This window comes from Spea bombifrons, chromosome 13 (genome assembly GCF_027358695.1).
Source record: "Spea bombifrons isolate aSpeBom1 chromosome 13, aSpeBom1.2.pri, whole genome shotgun sequence".
NCBI classification, from domain to species: Eukaryota; Metazoa; Chordata; class Amphibia; order Anura; family Pelobatidae; genus Spea; species Spea bombifrons.
Window position 1 is genome coordinate 4,182,023 of NC_071099.1, and position 19,631 is coordinate 4,201,653.

Below are 19,631 nucleotides of genomic sequence, written 5' to 3' on the forward strand. Positions count from 1 at the left end.
CTGTCTGACCAGATTATGTTTCTTTGTGACATAATTATGATATGATCAAACAGCAGAAACACGCAATACCGCATGCTAACCCATCCCTCCCAACAGTCCCTGTTTTTGTGGCATATTCCTGGTTGTCAGGCACAGTTCTGGGTGGCTTCTCCATTGACTTTTTGAGGGTAGTGGGAATCACAGGCCAGTTGGGAAGATATTGTGTCTGGCCCAAGGAGCGGTAACGTGAGTGCAGCACAGACTATCCCTACTACCGGACCATGCCACAGTCTAGCGGGGGTTGCCCCATTGCCCCCGTCCTGGATCCACCAATGGCAATAGCCCTACAAACCCCAATGCAGATGTCCAGACTTGGATCACAAATAATAAGGAGCAGCCAAAAGAAAATGTGCAATCTTAGCAGCAATAGAGCACAGAACCTTCTGCGTATAACTACACAAAAGCAGATAACCCTGCACCAGATGACAACAACACAGTGAAAACACCCAGTGGTGCTTAAAAACTCACAATCTGTAATTCACAATTGATAGGATACTATACCTATAGCAAATAATAATGTCTGCAATTAAAAAACTATTTTATCAAAAAATTAAAAATATTTTAAAATGAATAAACTCACAAATGTGGCTCCAAAACTAACATGGAGCTGCGTAAAAGCACATCCAGTTACTTAAATAAACATCCAGTGAAAACGAGGTATAACGTAAACTCAAAAAGGCTTCCTCAGGGAGCCAAAAACCTGTGTTGAAGACATTTAAACAGATGGGTAATATACACACTCTCACGACCAGTAATCAAGACCCATAACATAACAAACGAGACTAACCCAGATGCTGAACTCAATCTGAAATATAAATAGCTATTAAATATAAACATTATTCAAACGATGACATCAATTGCCAATATATTCATATTAACAAATGAACATTATTTACATTTAATATCAGTATGGCATCACCAAACAAAAGAAAACATGACAAACCACATGTTAAATTGTTTATTTGTATCTTTTTTGTGATGTCATTGTTACACAAAACAAAAGAAAAACACCATGCCCCTTGTTAAGCATCTTTGTGACATTTTTTTGTGACATCATCTTGATATCCAACAAACAGAACATGCCATGCAATATATTAAACATCTTGTTTCGATCTTTCTTTGTGACATCATTATCACAGTACCGCAAACAAAAGATGCCTTGCCACATGTCAAGTATCTTGTTTTAATCTTTGTGTTGTCATGAAATCAGAATTACACCATTCTGACATCATCATATACTCAAATGAAATAAATATATCCTACCACATGTTAAGCATCTTATATTGATATTTCTTTGTGACAACATCATGGCATAATCTGTACTCCATTGCATCCTTCTTGGACATTTTTAACACCAACTGTGTGATTTAGGTCGTAGGTGCGTGATCCTACGGTGCTGATAGTACAACATTAGGACTTTCTCACAAAAAAGCCAGGACAGTTGGAAGATCTGCCAACTATGAGTGCAGAGACATAACATTATTCTATGTGCAAAGACAGGCAGCATCCCTTTTCCTTCATTTGACAAAAGAAAACAGAAGGGATAGGAGAAATGTTGGCTTGTCCAAATTGGGTGAGAAAAAAAGTTTTACATGTATATTGTAGCATTAAAAAGTGCACCTTTTAATGTATTTTTTTATTATTGTTTTTATTGTTATGATAGTTGTCTAGGGCTGCAACTAAAGATTAGTTGGCTGATTATTTTTTCAATTAATCGGATAAAAAATAAATGTAAATTTTTCATTTATTTAAAATAACTGGATGTTAAAAACAAACGGCAGAATAAAAACAAACTTTGACAAAAATGCATTTCTTGTTTTTATTTCCCAACCTGCCCCCCCCAGATATGCACATCTGAGCCCAGACTTGCCACACTGCCTCCCAGATATGCCAAATACCCCCAGCCACATTGCCTCCCACATATGCCTTATATAACCTATATGCCTTATACCCCCTGATATGCCTTATACCCACAGATATGCCTTATACCCACAGATATGCCTTATACCCACAGATATGCCTTATACCCACAGATATGAATACCTGGGAACTTCTTGGCTTCAGCTACCCGGAGCCTTCCCTTGCGGGACGCGGCAAGGACTGCACACTGTCGTCTGCGGGCGGTCCCGCTGACCTCGGGGGGGTGGGGGGGTGGTGGTCCCGCTGATGGCAGCGGGAAACACCCCCATTTCAATGAAAAAATGGGCGGGGAGTGGGGCGTGTCAAGACCCCGCTCCCATGACCCGGAAGATTCGGGTCTTGACCCGGAGAACAGGAGGAGCAGCGCACACCCGGCAATCTCCGGGTCAGACCCAGAGAGTTCCCAGATATGCCTTATACCTCCAGATATCCCATAGTGCCCTCATAGATTCACAGACCCTTTCACAGTACACTGACACAATACACCCCATTATCCATAACTGCCCCAAATATTAATGTTATACTCACTGTTAGATGGGTGTCTTAGCAGTGTGGACGCTATAGGAAATAGGCGGGGCCAATCGGCAGTGTGACTGCAGAGAGGGACTAGGAGAAAAGGGGCCAATCACAGTGACTGCATGGAGGGACTGGGAGAAAGAAAGGGGCGGGGCCAATCGTCAGAGTGACTGCAGGGAAGTACTGGTACGTAGTAACTGCTGTGAGTCACACTGAATGAAATTGATTATAAAAAACTGCAGGGATGAAAATCGATTTAACTAATCGATAATGAAATTTGTTGGCAACGATTTTCATTATCGATTATCATCGATTAGTTGTTGCAGCCCTATAGTTGTCATTACTAAATTACTTTATTCCAAAAACAGGCAATCTTCATCCCAAACATCTTAACTGTGCCAATTTTGTGCCCAAACAGCTTGTTAATTGCCAGTTCCATCTTTTTGTACATTGTCATCTTTACACCCACATAGGCTAACAGTGTGCCTCCCAGTGCCAAATTTGTCCCCAGTTTACCATTGCCAAGCTTGTCCCCTAACAGCCTCCTATTGCCAAGCTTGCTTCAAAAAACAAACAGCTTCCCATTGCCAACTTTGTCCCAAGACAAACCTGGAAGTTCCTTCTCCGGGCTGGGAAATGTGGAGAGAATTAAACCAACTGGAAAAAACACTTCCAAATCTTGTTATACATCTCAAGGATGTTGCTTTCTTCCTGCTGGCCAAAGGAGTGTTAATGACTGCTGTTGCCGGCCTTTCCCTGCTAGGTTTTGCCTTTCAGAAGCCAGACTGATAACTTCAAAGTGCTTGGATCACGATGACAAACAGGACCCTTCCAGAGAAGATCCACCATAACTGGAAGATGTAGCGGATAAACCTGCGCTAGTCTTAGCAGTTTTGGAAATCAAACCCTTTTGGGCCAATATGGTGCAACCAGAATGACGGAGGCCACCCATAGACCTCTCTTATTTTGTTGATGACTCTGGAGATGAGTGAAGAGGAGGAGAGGTGTATGCAAGGGAAAAATCCCAAATCTGCGTCAAGGCGTCTAAACCAATAGGGTTGCCCAGCCGCATGGCGAAAGGGAAAAAAAATGTTTTCACCTTCTTGTTTACAGGCAAGGCAAAAAAAGGTCCACCTGTGGAGTTTCCCATTTGGTTAGAGTCTGAAATACTTCTGGATGAAAGCCTTGTAGGTGTCCCCGGGTAAGCAGCAGGCAAGGGATCCTCTCCCACGAGCGCTCCCTCTGCTGGCGGCATATAAATAGTGGAAAGGATATTTACCCTGGTGTGGTCCTTGCTTCAGGATCAAGCCTACCCACTGCTATTTTCGTCATTAGGACGGCATCTAGAAAAAGGCCTTGATAAAAGCTGCAAGGCTTAGCCAAAATGTTGACCACCACTTTCTGTATAGCGGAGTAAATTAATGTTTTATTTTTTTTTCAAAAGGCATAACCGACTATTGTTTTGGCATGAATTATATATAATTGACAAAATCACCAAAAGAGACTATCCCAGCACCTATTCACAACACCAGCTGCACCTTGTCAATGTGGTTTCCCTTCCCACATATACCAAGTACAAACAAATCCAAACACTGATAAAGTGCGCTCGGCGCAATCTAATAATGAAAAACAGAACCTGATGTAGCAATGTATTCCAAGTCTGGCAATTCTCGCGAACATATCTTAAAAATAAAAAACATAAAAGAAAAAAATAGTGCAATACAGTACACCCCTCCCCAATAACTGTTGCACTCACAAAGGAAAAAAGGCATTGGTTAATGTAATCAGGACCTCCAAATATACCATAGCCTTTCCACTCGGTAAAAAAGAAAGAATGCACCAAAAGAGTCATAAATATTGATCCATTATCCAACATCAGAGAACACAATTCAATGGGTAGAAATGGGTATATCTGAAATATTATAGCATGGAAAATGTAGTCACCCTATTGTAGAAAGGTCCTAGGGAATATTAAGTAAAGGTATAGGTAAGGGAAGGGTTTTTGTGACTAGTTATTATGATAGGATAGTGGACACGCTACGATGTTTCAGATAACGGTAGTAATTTCCAGCCAGTGTGGGCCAGTATAGACAGGAGTGAACCCTCTGCTCCTTCACATCTCCAATGACTATAGAGTCTTTACAATAATCCCGCAACGGGCAGTGCCACGTTATCAGCAGTTTGTATGCTGCCATTTATACCTAATTATTCACAGAACAGATAGCAGTCAGTTTTGCGGTGTGATTTGTCTCAGGCTCTCTTTTTTTCAGCATCTTGCGGATTTCAATGGTTTCCCCGGTGAAGGAGTAATAAACACAATATTATATACCAATTCCTTAGCATATCCGGAGATGTTCTCAAAGGATGTAGGAATCGCATGTAAATGGTCTCTATCCGGCATAGGGGTATAAAGTGTCCTAAGCGGTGGTACAAGAATACCCAGAGGCTTTAAACATTTTGTAACGCATGTCCAATGGCTCGGAACGTTATTGAGCTTTTCCTAATAAAATTACCCATTTTTTACATAGCTACCTGGTAGGACAGGCATTAACTTACACTGTGCTTCCCATTGATAGAGGTTTTCTGAGGTTGGCCCCATTGCTATCCCTATGTACCAGTGTCTGCTGCGTGCTTATATAGTGACTATAGTATTACACCCATACAATTAGTTCTTAATGACGTAATAAAGTATAACTTTTATAACTTGGTAATGCATAAAGTATGGGTTTGCTCATCCTTTACCTACAGGAGATGGGGCGGGTTAGAGCCAAACCCGGAAGTGTGCACGTCAGCTTGACAAGATGTCTGCTCATGTTGGAGAAGCTCGGCGGGTGTTTAGAGAGTGTTTTGGGGGAACTGAGCCCAAGATCGGAGTTTTCGCTCCCGGAAGGGTGAATCTAATCGGAGAGCACACTGACTATAATGGGGGATTCGTGCTGCCCATGGTGAGAATACGAGAGCCTAGCGGTATCTTGTATAAATAGTGCAGGTCACCATTGCCGTGCGTCATGTGACGGCGAACGGCGTGTCACGTGATCAGCACCCCCTGTCACGTGAGAGGCGAGCTGCGGTGGTATTTAGGAAACAGCAGCATATCTTGTAACCCTTGGTGACCGTCTATGTTTGAATGAAGCCGTGTGAATAAACTGATATAACTTTTTGAATGTGGGATCCTGTTACTTTAGTAGTCTGTATGCAGCAGTCTGACCAAACTTTGCTCCTTAAACTAATGGAAAATTTGTTTTTTTTTAAAAAAATAAAGTTTGTTGTCTTAAGAAGAAGTATACAAAATAAAAGAATATATATTATTAATAAAGGTGTTAGTCCATGACTTTAAAAGTCTCCAAGGCCAAGCCAAAATGGTGGGTGGCGGAGTTTGGGTTCAAAAAGGGTAATTTTGGTGGATGCCAAAAAAGGATCATTATTATAGGCGCCCGCACAGTACTTCAGCAGTCTAGGCATTCTGGCAGGTTTCTGACCAGATTAGCGGAAAGCTGTCAGCCGCTTCTATCCCGCACTGTCTATATAACAACGCTTTCTTCTCAGATGAAAACAATGCTTGGTAGTAACTTTGAACATGTGGTTGCCATAGGGTGGTGTGACATCAAATGACATTGAAACAGCATTATTTCTTTGTGAAGGGTGTGCTATGAAGGGAATTTTGTTATGTGTTGTATGTCTAGTTTTAGGGCGGATGATTTGGACATATTTTGAGGTAAGGAACAGTTAGGACACGAATAATGTCAAAGGTTATTACCAAGTCAATCTGTTTGTGATACTATGTAGTATACTATATATGTTATACATCATTATATTTGTGATTCCTCGTTCCTTTATAGGCCCTTCCTCTCTTCACTGCAATTGTCGGAAGTCCTCGAGATGATGAGAAGATTTGCATCATAACCATGGCTGATGGAGCTGATGAACCTCACAGAGTGGAGTTTGAAGCTCCAAGAGAAGGCAGATCTCTCACACCAGGGTCCCCAAAGTGGTCAAACTATGTTAAGGGAGTGATACAGCACTATAGAGGTCAGAGAGGACGTTCTCCTTGGATAAAACATTTTTGTATACATCTCAAGTGATTTCTATAACACTGTGACCATGTACACCATTGTCAATGTGTTTTTTTGTGTTATCTCACCAGCTGGACCTGTTCCTGGTTTTAATGCTGTGATTGCATCCAACGTACCTTTGGGTGGGGGACTGTCAAGTTCTGCTTCTCTAGAAGTGGCTACATATACTTTCTTGCAGCAGCTATGTCCAGGTACATGTCACAACCATTGTGTTTAATATGTGAGTGCAACTGATTTTATGTGTATATATATATATATATATATATATATATATATATATATACATATCACACACACTCACTGGTCACTTTATTAGGTACACCTTGCTAGTACCGGGTTGGACCCCCTTTTGCGTTCAGAATTGCCTTAATTCTTGGTGGCATACTTTCTATAAGGTGCTTGAAACGTTCAGTTGGTACTAAGGGGCCCAAAGTGTGCCAAGAAAATGTCCCACACATCATTACACCACTATCGCCAGCCTGAACCATTGATACCAGGCAGGATGGATCCCTGATTTCATGTTGTTTACACCAAAGTCTGACCCTGCCCTCTGAATGTCGCAGCTGGAATCGAGACTCATCAGACCAGGCAACGTTCTTCCAGTCTTCAATTGTCCAATTTTGGTGTTTCTATGTGAACTGTAGCCTCAGTTTCCTGACATGTTGTGCGCTCAGAGATGGTATTCTGGATACCTTGGTTCTCCTCTGACATCAACAAGGCATTTTCGTCCAAACAACTGCCGCTGACTAGATATTTTTCTTATTCTTGATGGTTGTGTGTGAAAATCTCAGTAGATCAGCAGTTTCTGAAATACTCAGACCAGCCCGTCTGGCACCAACAACCATGCCACGTTCAAAGTCACTTAATTCCCATTTCTTCCCCATTCTGATGCTCGGTTGGAACTTCAGCAAGTTGTCTTGACCACGTCTACATGCCTAAATGCATCGAGTTGCTGCCATTTGAGTTGAGTTGCTATTTGTGTTAACAAGCAATTGAACAGGTGTACCTAATAAAGTGGCCAGTGACTGTATGATATACAGCATATCAAATGAAAGTTAATACTTTGTTTTCATACAACATGACAGCGTCTGTATTTACAAACATATACAGTGAACAAAAATAATATATGTGGGCTGTCTTGCTTCTACAGATAATAGCGACCCCATAGAGAAAGCGCTTGCATGTCAGAAAGCTGAACACACATTTCCCGGAGTACCATGTGGAATCATGGACCAGTTTATCTCTGTTTTGGGAAAGGAAGGACACGCGCTTTTGATTGACTGCAGGTAAGTCAAGGATTCTAGGAGAGCAAACACCATTCAAAGGGACGCCTTTTAAAATCTAATGGTATTCAACTGCCTATGCTGTGGTCCAGGTCTCTAGAGGTTATGCCCCTGCCGCTGATGGATCCTGGATTAGCAGTACTGATAACCAATTCTAATGTACGTCATGAGCTTACAGGGAGCGAGTATCCAGCACGGAGGAGGCAGTGCGAGGAGGCAGCAAAGATTCTTGGAAAAGACACATTGAGAGATGCCAACCTTGGGGATTTGGAGGGTAAGCATTTGCCAGGCTGTTACCCAGAAAACATTTTTTAACCTTCCTTTCACAAAAGACTATACAAAAGCACTGTAAAGTAGCCCAACATCACTTGGAACTTTCACCCCTAGAACGGTAGAATTGTTTTAACATCTAATGTACGCATGGGATTTAAAGGGAGCGTGTGCTTTTTTTTTTTTTTTTTTTGGATCATCATTAAAAACATGGCTGTGACTTTTGTGGATGTTTTTTTTTGTTTGTTTTTTTTTCTTTTCTCACAGCAAAGAAGGGAAGTCTAAGTGAGGAGTGTTACAGACGGGCGCGTCATGTCATCGCTGAGATAGAGAGAACAAGTAAAGCAGCAGAAGCTTTGAAGAGAGGAGATTACAGGGAGTTTGGTACGCTAATGGTTGAGAGCCATAACTCTCTCAGGTATGACATGGTCACATACCCAAAGAATCAGGAAAGGCTTGACAATAAAAAGAGATGAGTGAAAAAAGTGAAAATGCAAACTAGTTATCTCATAGTGAATTACTCAGCACAGTACCTGTGTTTTCCTCAAACACCCAAAAATGAAACACAAATAGAAACAATAAAAATATTGTGCGGTTTAGCGATATTGCTAATAAGCAGAGCATATAAATTATTTTTTTTGCAACTTTTGATTATTTAATCCTGATATTTTATGCACTCACATTTCATCAGGGTGCCACAGATACTTAAAATGTGTATATCTCAGGGATAGAGAAATTAATCTCTCTCCCTCTCTCCTGTACACAGCCACATCAGTCCGATTTCTGGTGCCTAACTCCCAGTCTGTGTTACCTCTCTAGGGATGATTATGAGGTTAGCTGCCCAGAACTTGATGAACTGGTGGCCATCGTTTTGGAGATCCCTGGCGTTTATGGCAGCAGAATGACTGGCGGTGGTTTTGGTGGCTGCACAGTGACTTTATTGGAGGCTTCTGCCGCAGAGAGGGCGAAAGAATTAATCCAGGTAACACCGGTTTCACCCTCAATTTACTAACTAGATTTCCAAAATTGAGTCAACAAACAATTTTAATTCTTCAAAGATTAAAAACTTAATGCATCTGCAAGGGGGACACCGTGAACACAAGTTTCATATGCATTAGGACCGCTGGTATCCCTTTAAACTTAATTTATGGTTAATCATAAGTAACAAAGCATATGTGGAATGCTGTTTTAGTGTCATGTATTTGTTTATTTTTTTTTTGTAATTTACGATAATTGTTTATTTTACTCTATGATCATGGGACATGTATAATGCACTTACAACTTGATGATACATTGTGTGATAGCGTTGTTCTCCAATAGAAAAATGCAATAAATGATACAGTACATTTCTATGAAATTGTATTTTATTACAAAGAGTTAACCAGCTTTACAGATGACAATAGTTTGTAAACAAAGCAAAAAGCAAAAGACACCTTGAGAACCATTTTAGAATTAAACAAGTGATCCCCTGTCCCTGTTCTGCACTAATTCATTAATTCTGTTCTTTGTGGTTTTTTTCAGGAGAAATTTAGAGGCTCGCCTACTTTTTACATCACCAAACCTTCAGCAGGAGCTGGAACATTGTCCTTGTAGCAGTGGGCATGGAGTGTGTCGAGCCCACCATTCCTAATATGAAATAAACACACTATTTCTGTACACATCTAGTCACTATCGCCACGTTTGTACCAAATTTGAAGGTTTTTTTAACCCCCACATCTGAAAATCTATCCCTCTCCATCCAACATCAGGAAAAATGGGCAGACTAGATTATTATTTGCTGTCAAATTCTATGTTTCTGTGTTTCAACATTGTCTTGTTTGCTCTTAATCAACAAATTATTGTTTTGCCTGATTTTACAGCCAGAAAAAAAATCATTTTTATTTCTTTTTGTCTGTCTTTGTTTGCATCATCTGCCACAAACTCACCAATGTCCATATTACTATTTATGTAGTCTTACCAAGAAATCGCATCTTATTCCAGAACTTTTCTCCAGTGATTTTTTTTACCTTGGTGTTAGAGATAAGGACCCTGAGCCCATTCAGCTGCTTTTGAACTACAACTCCCACAATCATCAGCTGATGATGGGGGGTTTAAATTAAACTTGAAGAACCACATGTTGTCCAGATGTGTCTTGGTTGAACCAAACACTGCCCTTAATTTCAAATCATACTAGAGAGACGTTATCTAAATAGTGTGTTTATCTTTTTTTTTTAAGAACTACAAAGGCCATATTTATATTGGGGAAAAATGATAGCAGCTCTGCTGTAAAGTGGTGAATATGGCAGAGTCGCCGTAGTAAATCACTACCCCATGAGTAGTCAAAATTTGCCTTTATGAGTTTGGCCCAATGTATTTTAAATAGATTTACAGCAGAGTCTAGTGCATTGTAGTTTGAATTAAAGCACCTATATACATTGCACAAAATGTCTGCTGGTTACACCTGCATGCTGTTTATTTAAGTCTTTCTGCTGACTGTTACTGGATTAGTTAACTGCCAGCATTTAATTGGAAGGAAACCCTTCTTTCAATTATTCCGGGAAGATTTGCCTCCAAGGCGAACTTGGTGACGTTCACTTTATGAAAGACAAAGTTATAATTGCTCTCCCAAAAGAAATGTTTACGATAGATTACGGCTTCTGAAGGTAAGTACATCGTTTGGCCCACACCTCCCTATTTTTAACTTGCCAGTACGATGATTAAAATTTACAAAACAACGATCCCTAAAGCAGTCCTTCGAATAGCCGGATAATTAATGTATATGTATCCCCCTTTGGAATATGTGTCTTAAAAAAAATCCTAAAACATGTTTTATCTACCCCACAGTGATTAAAATGGCAAGTGTTTATTTACATAAAATAGTTAAATACAATTTGGTTTATAGCATGCCTTGGGCAGCATTTAAAGGACATTCATTGATCATACTGTAACAAAAAAAGATATCGCATGATTCTAGAGTGACTGATATTTCACTAACAGTACAATCTTAGCAGTATGTTCCCTTTTCTAAAATTGTAATACCAAGATTTTCTTGGATTCATAAGGCAGGGTCGCATGAGCAAAAGCACATAGCATACTTGTGCAGCAGCGAAAAGGATTAGAAGGCAACGGTGATAGAGTAATCCACACAGATGAAAAGAAGTGTCATGACTCATTGTCCAGATTGGCTAGAATGACGCTCAAGCATGCACATCCACTCAAGCCTCATAAAACTGGCGATCCACTTGCCGGGTAAGGGAACCACCAGATACCATGGTCCGTGTCACGTACTCTTTGGTGACCTGCTGTGTTAAAGCTCCAGAGCTTTCCATACGTCTAGTGGTGACAGACATGCCATCTAGAAGAGGTAGAAGACACCCGGGGTTATTATGATAATGGTATAGAACACAGAATATTATATTCAGCCACATGGGGGCGACAGGCAATGAAAGCACAACGCAGGAACCATAAAGAATTACTGCCTGCACAGAGCGGCGGGGAATGTTTTCATAGAAAAGTCATGATGCTGATGACCCTTGAGCTTACCTGTAAAGTAGGGCTCGGTGAGCGTGGAGTGGGTGACCGTGCTCTGATTGTACTCTGTCGGAAGGGTGAACATTTCTCGTCGTGTGCTCTGCTGTCCCCGAAACTGAGAGAAACTTCCTGTAGGGAAATAGGAGGAAACGAGCATGAAAGAAGGTTTTATTACTGGAAAACTAGAATCTGCGCGGCAGGGAAGCAGAACTTTAGAAGTGAAATGTTTCTATCCGCTGTTACCACCAATTCTGCTCTCTCTCTCTCTAAATACACCTTATTATCAGACCCGGGAGCATTCAAACTCCAGCAGAGGTGATGTGAGAGCATGGGTGACACAGCGCCAAATATCATGCTGGAGTAATTATATGTAATTATATGTATTAATGGAATTAGCGACCCTTACAGATATTTCTAATGCCCTTTTTGTGTTGCACCGCAGTGTATTCACAAACAGAAGGGAATAGGGAGCTCCGTTAAATATCCCACATATGGCAGGGTCACACTTTCCACATTCTAGTCAGCAAAATGTGTGTCCCTCAAAAAAAACATTTGAAAGGGAGCTTGAAACACGCTAGGTGATGCTTTTGTGCCTTTGGAGTGTCTTCTTGGATGGAAATAAGTATTTATTTTTGTTATAATATGCTGGACGGATTTAGTTCCATTTGTTCCTGGAAGTGGAGGGAGAGCGTTGTAATGACGTGTAATATTTCTGCCACTCACCCCCATCCTGGGATTCAATGGTGATGATGCCTTCTCTCTCGGGCCCAAATCCTTGTGTAGTTTTCGCCTGCACCTTAAACTTGTAAGGGAGGTTTTCATTTAGTGAGGGAACGGTTAGGGTCGTCTCTGGTTTATCACCTTCAACATAAATGTTCCGGGGTTCCCCTGAGATAGATGCACACAGATTCATTAAAGCGCCCCTTGCTTTTATTATATTTTTAAATCATACATTATTAATTGGTTGTGCCTTAACTCTATGTGCACACTTACCACCTCCATGCAGCATTTCATAGGTTACCATGTATCCCAGGATAGTTCCATTGGGTTTTCTGGGCCGTACCCAACTAAGCTGCAGGGAGTCTGGGGTGAGGGCAGTAAAAACGAGGGGTCCTGGGGCACTAGGTGTACTCAGGGTGAAGGGAGAACCTGTCAAAAGGGAGACAATCAAAGTGGCCATTTGCAGAGCAGCAGCCTTTTTTGTGCCATTATGCCATATTATTTTGAATTAAAAGGAAAAACCGTCACTATTATCAGGTTGATAAGACAAGATAAAGAAAACACACTTTAAATCCCCAATGTCATCTTGAAGATCATTAATCCTCGAAAGATGAGGTGGTGCAACTTTCAACTAATGTAACAGATCCATGGACTAGACACCCATTATTGATACATGAGTGGCATCATTTTAAAGAAAGGGTATATAGCTGAATAACAAGTTTTCATCATGTGCTTTGTGTGTAAGGTACCTGGGACAGGGCTTAGTGGACTCTGAGGATCCACCTGTGACTCAATTGTGATGACACCTTCACGTTCTGGTCCCCATCCCTCCTCACTTCCGGCCCTGACTTTGAACATGTATGAGTGATTTGGTAGCAAATCTTCCACTACCACGGAGTTTTCCTGAGGATTAGGGATGTCGATGGTTCGGGATTCGCCTGGAGAGGGAATTAAATGGGTTAGCATGATAGAACTTGCATGTACAAAGCACTTCCGAGCTATTTCTTGTGCATTTCTAAACATTATGAAGAATCACTTTCTTAGGGCCACTTACCTCCGTTCAGCATCTGGTAATGTACCTTGTACCCCAAAACCTCTCTTTCACACTGAGGTTCCTGCCAGCTCACTTTTAAAGAAGTGGGTCCCAACGCGGAGAACACTAAACGAGTTGGGGTATCGGGGATCCCAGGAGAGAGGCGTGCATCTGGTCAGAGAGAAAGTATATTTAGGTGGGTACAGCTGTTGCGATGCATTACCACTCACATTTTTTAGGTCGATCTGGGGTTACTTACCTTGTAAGGCCACATCTAGGCTGCTAAGTGCATCCCTTACGTCCTCAGAGTGAGTGCGTCCTCTTCCACCTCCGACCGAAAGTGGAGGCAGCCCGAGTCTACTCTGTCCTGATGCACCTGCACAGTGTGAAAAGAGCAAAGATAATGCTACAGGGCTATGGTGATCGGTACAAGCAGGCCTAGCTGGGGCTCTTTGCATTGCAAGCATACGTCATTGGTATAGGTTTGAAAACATATTTATCAGATTAAATAGGGCAGATGAAAATAGGAGGTGACTTTTACAATGTGAACACCTCCAATGTGCCTAACGTCTTGTCAAGCAGGAAGGCCAATCCCCTATTACTATTTTTTGAAGTTGAGCCCCATCTTCATGAAACAGATCACCGATTAAGAGATTTGCTTCACAAACATTTTGCAGCAGCTGCTAGAATTCTTTCTTTTAATTACGAGGCTCCCCGCGGTGACCAAGCTCATTACAATTACCAGCAAAGCTTATAGGAGCATCTGTGTGCCGCAGCAGGATGCAAGCTCAGGACCAACATGCATGGCCAGGTCCAGTGTTTGTGGATGGGGTTGTTACAGCGGTTCAAGGTTAGGCCCTCCCTGTCCAGAGACACCGGCAGTCAATCCAGCGGTCTCTCTGGCTATGGGGAGAGGGGGCACTGGGTGAGCAAACAATTGTGGGGTGAAAAGGTTTTTATGAGGCTTGAACACAAATTAGCACTTTTACTATCAGATGGGCCTGCAAAACATATAAACACCATACACGAGACTGTAGCCAAAAGATAATTATGTAACAATTTTACATACAATTCTATAGTCTATGTTAATCATTTACCACAGAAACACTCCAAAACAGCAGTTTTTAGGAGTTTTTGTATATTGTCTGATACACCAGTGCAATAATATACCACTGGACATGTAAATCCGTGATGCCTTTAGATATTTGAAACTGCTGTGGAAATGTCCTTCTGAATTATTAAACTATCCCCCCATTAAAAATTAAAATATCCCCCCACCAGCTGCAAAATAGCACATTACATTATTAAATTTCTGGTAATTTGCATTCAAATGACATTCAAAAAGTTTTCCCTTTGAGAATTTCAAAAAGTTCTTTCAAAGAGTAGAACCTCATGTTTTAGCTACAGTCTACGTGTGGGAAGCCAACATGTGTCACTTCAGGAGTTGTGGAACAGTAACTCTCATGATGCTGAGTCAGCACATGACATTATGGGAGTTGCACTCCCACAACATTTGGAAGGCTCCCTGTTGGCTGACCCTTGGTAAAGAAGTCCATTGTCATGTCCTGCAGACTCTTCTGATGTTAAGGGTGTAAAAGCAGCGATCCATGCGCCAGACACTAATGAATATTATCGTGCTGCATTAACATGAATACTGAGTATACGTTTTTATACCCCTCAGTATCGGTTTCCCTGTGTGATAATTGTAATGCTTCCTCACAGACTTGCTTAAAGTGTTCTTTGTCCATTATTTTGATGTGAAGACAGAGTAGTAGTGATGGTGCTACCCTATAATCAGGTAGCTCCAATAGCTGCCCCATATACAAAAAACCAACAAGGATTATGGTTCTCACTTTATGCATAATTGTTATTTTTCACTATAACATATAGCTAGGCTGGGTATACTCATGATCAATGCAGAATGCAGCACAAACCCTTGCAAGCAATTGCTTTTCACTGATCGCAGGTTCAGCGCAGAAGGGATTAAGCATCCATGGAATGAATGATGAATCAGCATGAACATGACATGCTTCCATGGTACCTATCACCGAGTGCGTCATTCTGGGACTGTCAGCCATTACTATTGAGTCCCGGGCTGTGCAGTTGCCATGGTATCCCTTCACCAGTAGGCCCGCAAGACTTCTCCCAGGGTACTCCTGCACAGGCGGGAGGTACCCGTCAACCCGCTCTGCGGGAAGGGCAGGCAAAAGAGACAGCAGGAGATTGTGAGGAAGGGGTGGATATCACATGAAGTAGAGCAGACAAACAGTAAAAGTAACAGAGGACTACAAAGAAAAAGATATATGATGTAAAAATCTTAAGGATAAGAGAAAGTGTTTGGGGGGGGCATGAAGGATAAGTGAAACATGGTACATAGGAACAGAAAGAACAAGGCCTACAAAAGTAGAAAATTACCAAAGAAAATACAACATAGAAGTCAAGTTGAAGGTAGGCTGCCTGCTGAGACAAATAGTTGGGTACTAGCAGAGGAAGCAAAGAACAAAAGGTAATAAAAAAGTGAAAGGGAGGAAAAGGAACACAACAAACACAACAATAACACCATGAGTCTGAGCTAGTATTTAACTGGTAGGGAGGTATGAATGTCCATTAAATGTTCATTATTAATAATAATAATGATAATAATAATAATAATATATTATTGGTGGTATTTTCTTTCTGTAAAGGGGGAAGCTAATCCCTGAATACCTTCCTTGTATTACGGTATCTTACCGTGTATTGAAGAGATGGTTGTGTGCTGGGAGCTGGTGCTGCCGAATCTGTATGTCTCCTGCGATACATGGGGGCTGAGCTGCTGATAGCCGGATGCCATTGTGCGAGTCAGGCTGCCTCCAGAGCCAGGGAATGTGAAGTCCATACGTCCATTTAAAAGTTGCTCTGAAGAAAATGTACTTATGATTACGTTTGCCGTTAAAGAAGTAAATCTATACAGTAAGGGGGCAGGTTGGGCCATGCGCTGGTCTCAAGATGAATCAGGCCTCAATTTTATCTCCTGACCCAGATGTTCAGGTTTAGTTCTCAGGACACATGTTTTCAAGACAGACCTTAACAAGTAACATATACATTACATTATTATACTATTACTATTATATAGTGATAATGGGGAAAAATAATTTAAGAAGGATAATAGGTGTTGAAGAATGAGTTGGAAAGCCTGCATTTAAAACCGGACTAGTGTGATCACAGCAATCTATTTATTGATGATTTTTCTACTGATTCATCACATTCCCTGCTTGAATTCAGTGAAATGAGGCTAATTGTTCCCATTACGGCTGTCGTTGAAACTAGCTGGAGACCACAACATGACAAATGAAAACACAAAGGTAGAAAAAGATTTCTCATTCACATGTAAATGTTAGGACATAGAACCCACTACCATCTCACTAATGGGAGCAAGACCCCACACCAAACCAGGACACCGACTTTAGATCGCGCAAGTGAACAATATTATATATTTTCTGAGTATCTCAAATAAATACATCTTTAAGTTGTGCCTCGTTTCTTTAGATCATGTTGTGCGTTTGATATAATTTGTCCACAACAAGCCAATATATAGAGATAATGTTTTATGAAGGTGTTAATGTTGATGCCTGTTAATGTATGTGTTAAAAATTACAATACAGAATGTCGCTATTCTTTTATTATAACTATAAAATCAATTCTGGATTCAAGAATGTGGTTTTTCATTACAGGAACCTCATATTGGCAGACCAATATGTTTCCATGCAAATCCTAGACATTTTGGTATTATGGTTGCATGGTAGCTTCTTATCCCTGTACCCTGGATATCTTATATCTTTTCATAAGAAATACAAGCACAACAACATATTGTTCAACATGCCAATAAGGTTGGGTTATTTTAAATATTATAATAATAGTTAATCTATAAATATTTAAGAAAAAAAAGGAACAAATTCACAGTTTATGAAACATTAACAAAGGTCCCTGCTTTAAAGTCTTTATGTGTCATCCATCGAGACAGTGTTTCAGAGTATCCATGTTTAATCAAGGGCAACCCACCTGTTTTTAAATGGCAATAGAGGAATCATGGGTAACAGTAACTTAACAATCACACCACCTGGCCAGCAAACATGCAATGCCCATGCAAGCTACAGGCTGTTAGCACTTTACACTTATATGGTGGTATAAGAGGGAAGGTAAAAGACAGCAGTGGACCCCCCCACCATCCTGCTGTCACCTTCTGGTGTGGCACGGATGGTCCCTTTCCGTGTCAAAGAACTGTTGGCATTAACAGGCTGGTCCAGAGTGCTTTCGGTATCCGTGGACAGAACACTGCTAACGGACAGACGCGGTATGATCTCTGCAGGAACTTTCCAGGTGATTCGTCGCAGGTCCAACTCTGAGCCCACAAGCGGGACGAACTTCCAGCGCTGGCCTTCAGAGGACAGGGGTAGCTTAGATATGATGGGGACCAGATTCAAGGAGAGAGACAGAGATGGGAAGAAAAGGTGGGTTCGGGAGAGCTAGCTCCGCTAACCCAAGTCTGGATGGCAGTGTGGTGCTAACAGCCAGCAGTCTGAGCCTGTCGCTCTGCTTTGCAAACAATAAACATCTTTATATCTCCAGATAAAGTTTACCCATTAAGCATCAGCGCAAGCTACAAAGTTGTTCACGTCCACAGTAGGGTGATCCTCACCTGACTCATCAGACACACTGGGTCGCTTACTGCCCACCGGAGAGCGTAGGACATCAGTACTGTACATCAAGTAACTATCATACTCTTCTCCGCCCTCTGCATCGATGATAGGGACATCGGGAATAATGGGAACTGCAGAGAGCAGACAGTGGAAATAGTTGTTACAACAGCAGTAAAGGTGGGTTCTCTAGAAAAAACATCTTTGCGGAAGCAGATTTGTGAATTAAGTAACTATACCACTAGCAATGCAATAGTATTATGCTCTGTGATACACAGAATTGCAGCAGGGTCGCTAAGCAAACAATGTTTATTGCCTTCCTAAACTTAATATAATGTTCCTCTTACAGAAGTCACTTACTAGACATTGGGCGTGCGGGCTGAGTGGCCAGGTTCATTGTGGCCTCTCTCTCTGGGCCCCATCCAGCCTTGTTGCAGGCCCTCACGGTGTATCGATATGGCTGGAATTCACGTAAATTCTCAATTAGGACCATGCGCTTCTTTGGGTCGTTAATCTGCACCCTTTTAGTTGGTCCAATGGGTTCTGCAAAAGAACACGTTAAAGCGTATTTTTAACAATGCTTCATGGTCTGGAAAAGTAGTAATAAAGTGAAAAAATGTTAGAGACACTAGACTGTAGAAACTGTAGACCAAATAATCTATTTATGAGGATGAAGTTTAATTTACAAACGGTAATCATCGGTAGTTTATCTCGTGTTCAATTTTAATGCAAACAGAAAAACTATAAACTGATACAATCTGAAATCAGGATAATTTTTGCAAATGCTCCTTACTATTGTCCTCGTTGACCAGGCCATAGGTTACTTCGTAAGCTGTAATATCTCCATTGGTCTCGGCCGGCTCTGCCCAACTCAGTTGTGTCACCGTGCTTGAGATGACATTAAATGCCAAGCGGCCTGGTTCACTGGGAGCTGCATAGAAGTTCAGAGTTAGTTTTCAAACAAGACCAAAGAAAAAATACAAAAATGATATCACGTTGGTTAAGAAAACACAAATAAAGAAAAATGAAAAAAATAGAGTGAATGAAAAGTATAAAATAAAAAATACTGCATATAAAGAATAAACTGTTCTATTAACTTTTTTTTGAAGTTCGTTTACAAAGGCTTACAAGGGATATATGCACTTTAAGACAAACTATAAAGATGCAAAATGATGAAGATGGAGTTGAGGGTCCTCAGAGGAAACGACAGAATTCTAATTTAGTAGACAATATAATCCTTTTTCTAGCCAGCAAAGCAAAATCTGTCTACTGATGTTATAATCTCTGAAGAAAGACAAGATTGTTTATCTATGTTAATTATCCCCAAAGATAAAGGTGGCACTCACGCTCCTCCAGAGTCTGACAGGTTACAATGTCTGTATAGGGACCTTCTTCCAGGGCATTGTAGCCACACACCCGCATCTCATAGTCACAGTAAGGATAAAGGTTTTCCAGCTCAGCAGAAGGCACCTTTGTGTCCAGGACTGTGGCGTCCGACTCAGAGTCACCTTGAATCCAATACCTCACCTATACAGGCAACAGACACATCTCATAATACTTAGTTCAGTATGGAAGATTGGTTTATTGCTTCTTC

General features: G+C 41.1%; 2 protein-coding genes across 4 annotated transcripts in view; one reads left to right on the forward strand and one right to left on the reverse strand.

The window, feature by feature from the left end:
• Positions 1–4,826: 4,826 nt before the first annotated feature.
• GALK1 (galactokinase 1) lies at positions 4,827–9,759 on the forward strand. Its single transcript, XM_053453780.1, has 9 exons — positions 4,827–4,841; positions 5,241–5,420; positions 6,315–6,504; positions 6,620–6,739; positions 7,699–7,834; positions 7,924–8,105; positions 8,369–8,519; positions 8,921–9,083; positions 9,623–9,759. The coding sequence occupies exons 1-9, from the start codon at positions 4,827–4,829 to the stop codon at positions 9,692–9,694; spliced, it is 1,209 nt and encodes a 402-aa protein (XP_053309755.1). The 3' UTR covers positions 9,695–9,759.
• Positions 9,760–10,948: 1,189 nt separating this feature from the next.
• The window catches only part of ITGB4 (integrin subunit beta 4), a 30,530-nt gene continuing 21,847 nt past the window's right edge, over positions 10,949–19,631 (reverse strand). Inside the window, exons 29-42 of one of the 3 annotated variants that reach the window (XM_053452915.1) lie at positions 19,384–19,564; positions 18,831–18,968; positions 18,398–18,580; positions 18,040–18,171; positions 17,581–17,778; positions 16,095–16,259; positions 15,406–15,552; positions 13,624–13,740; positions 13,386–13,535; positions 13,081–13,269; positions 12,605–12,760; positions 12,335–12,499; positions 11,624–11,740; positions 10,949–11,435 (exon numbers count right to left, since the gene is read on the reverse strand). In XM_053452915.1, coding sequence (XP_053308890.1) covers positions 11,296–11,435; positions 11,624–11,740; positions 12,335–12,499; positions 12,605–12,760; positions 13,081–13,269; positions 13,386–13,535; positions 13,624–13,740; positions 15,406–15,552; positions 16,095–16,259; positions 17,581–17,778; positions 18,040–18,171; positions 18,398–18,580; positions 18,831–18,968; positions 19,384–19,564 — 2,178 coding nt within the window. In that variant the 3' untranslated portion in view covers positions 10,949–11,295. The remainder of the gene's footprint in view (positions 11,436–11,623; positions 11,741–12,334; positions 12,500–12,604; positions 12,761–13,080; positions 13,270–13,385; positions 13,536–13,623; positions 13,741–15,405; positions 15,553–16,094; positions 16,260–17,580; positions 17,779–18,039; positions 18,172–18,397; positions 18,581–18,830; positions 18,969–19,383; positions 19,565–19,631) is intronic. The other 2 variants (XM_053452913.1, XM_053452914.1) reach the window with 2 other exon arrangements.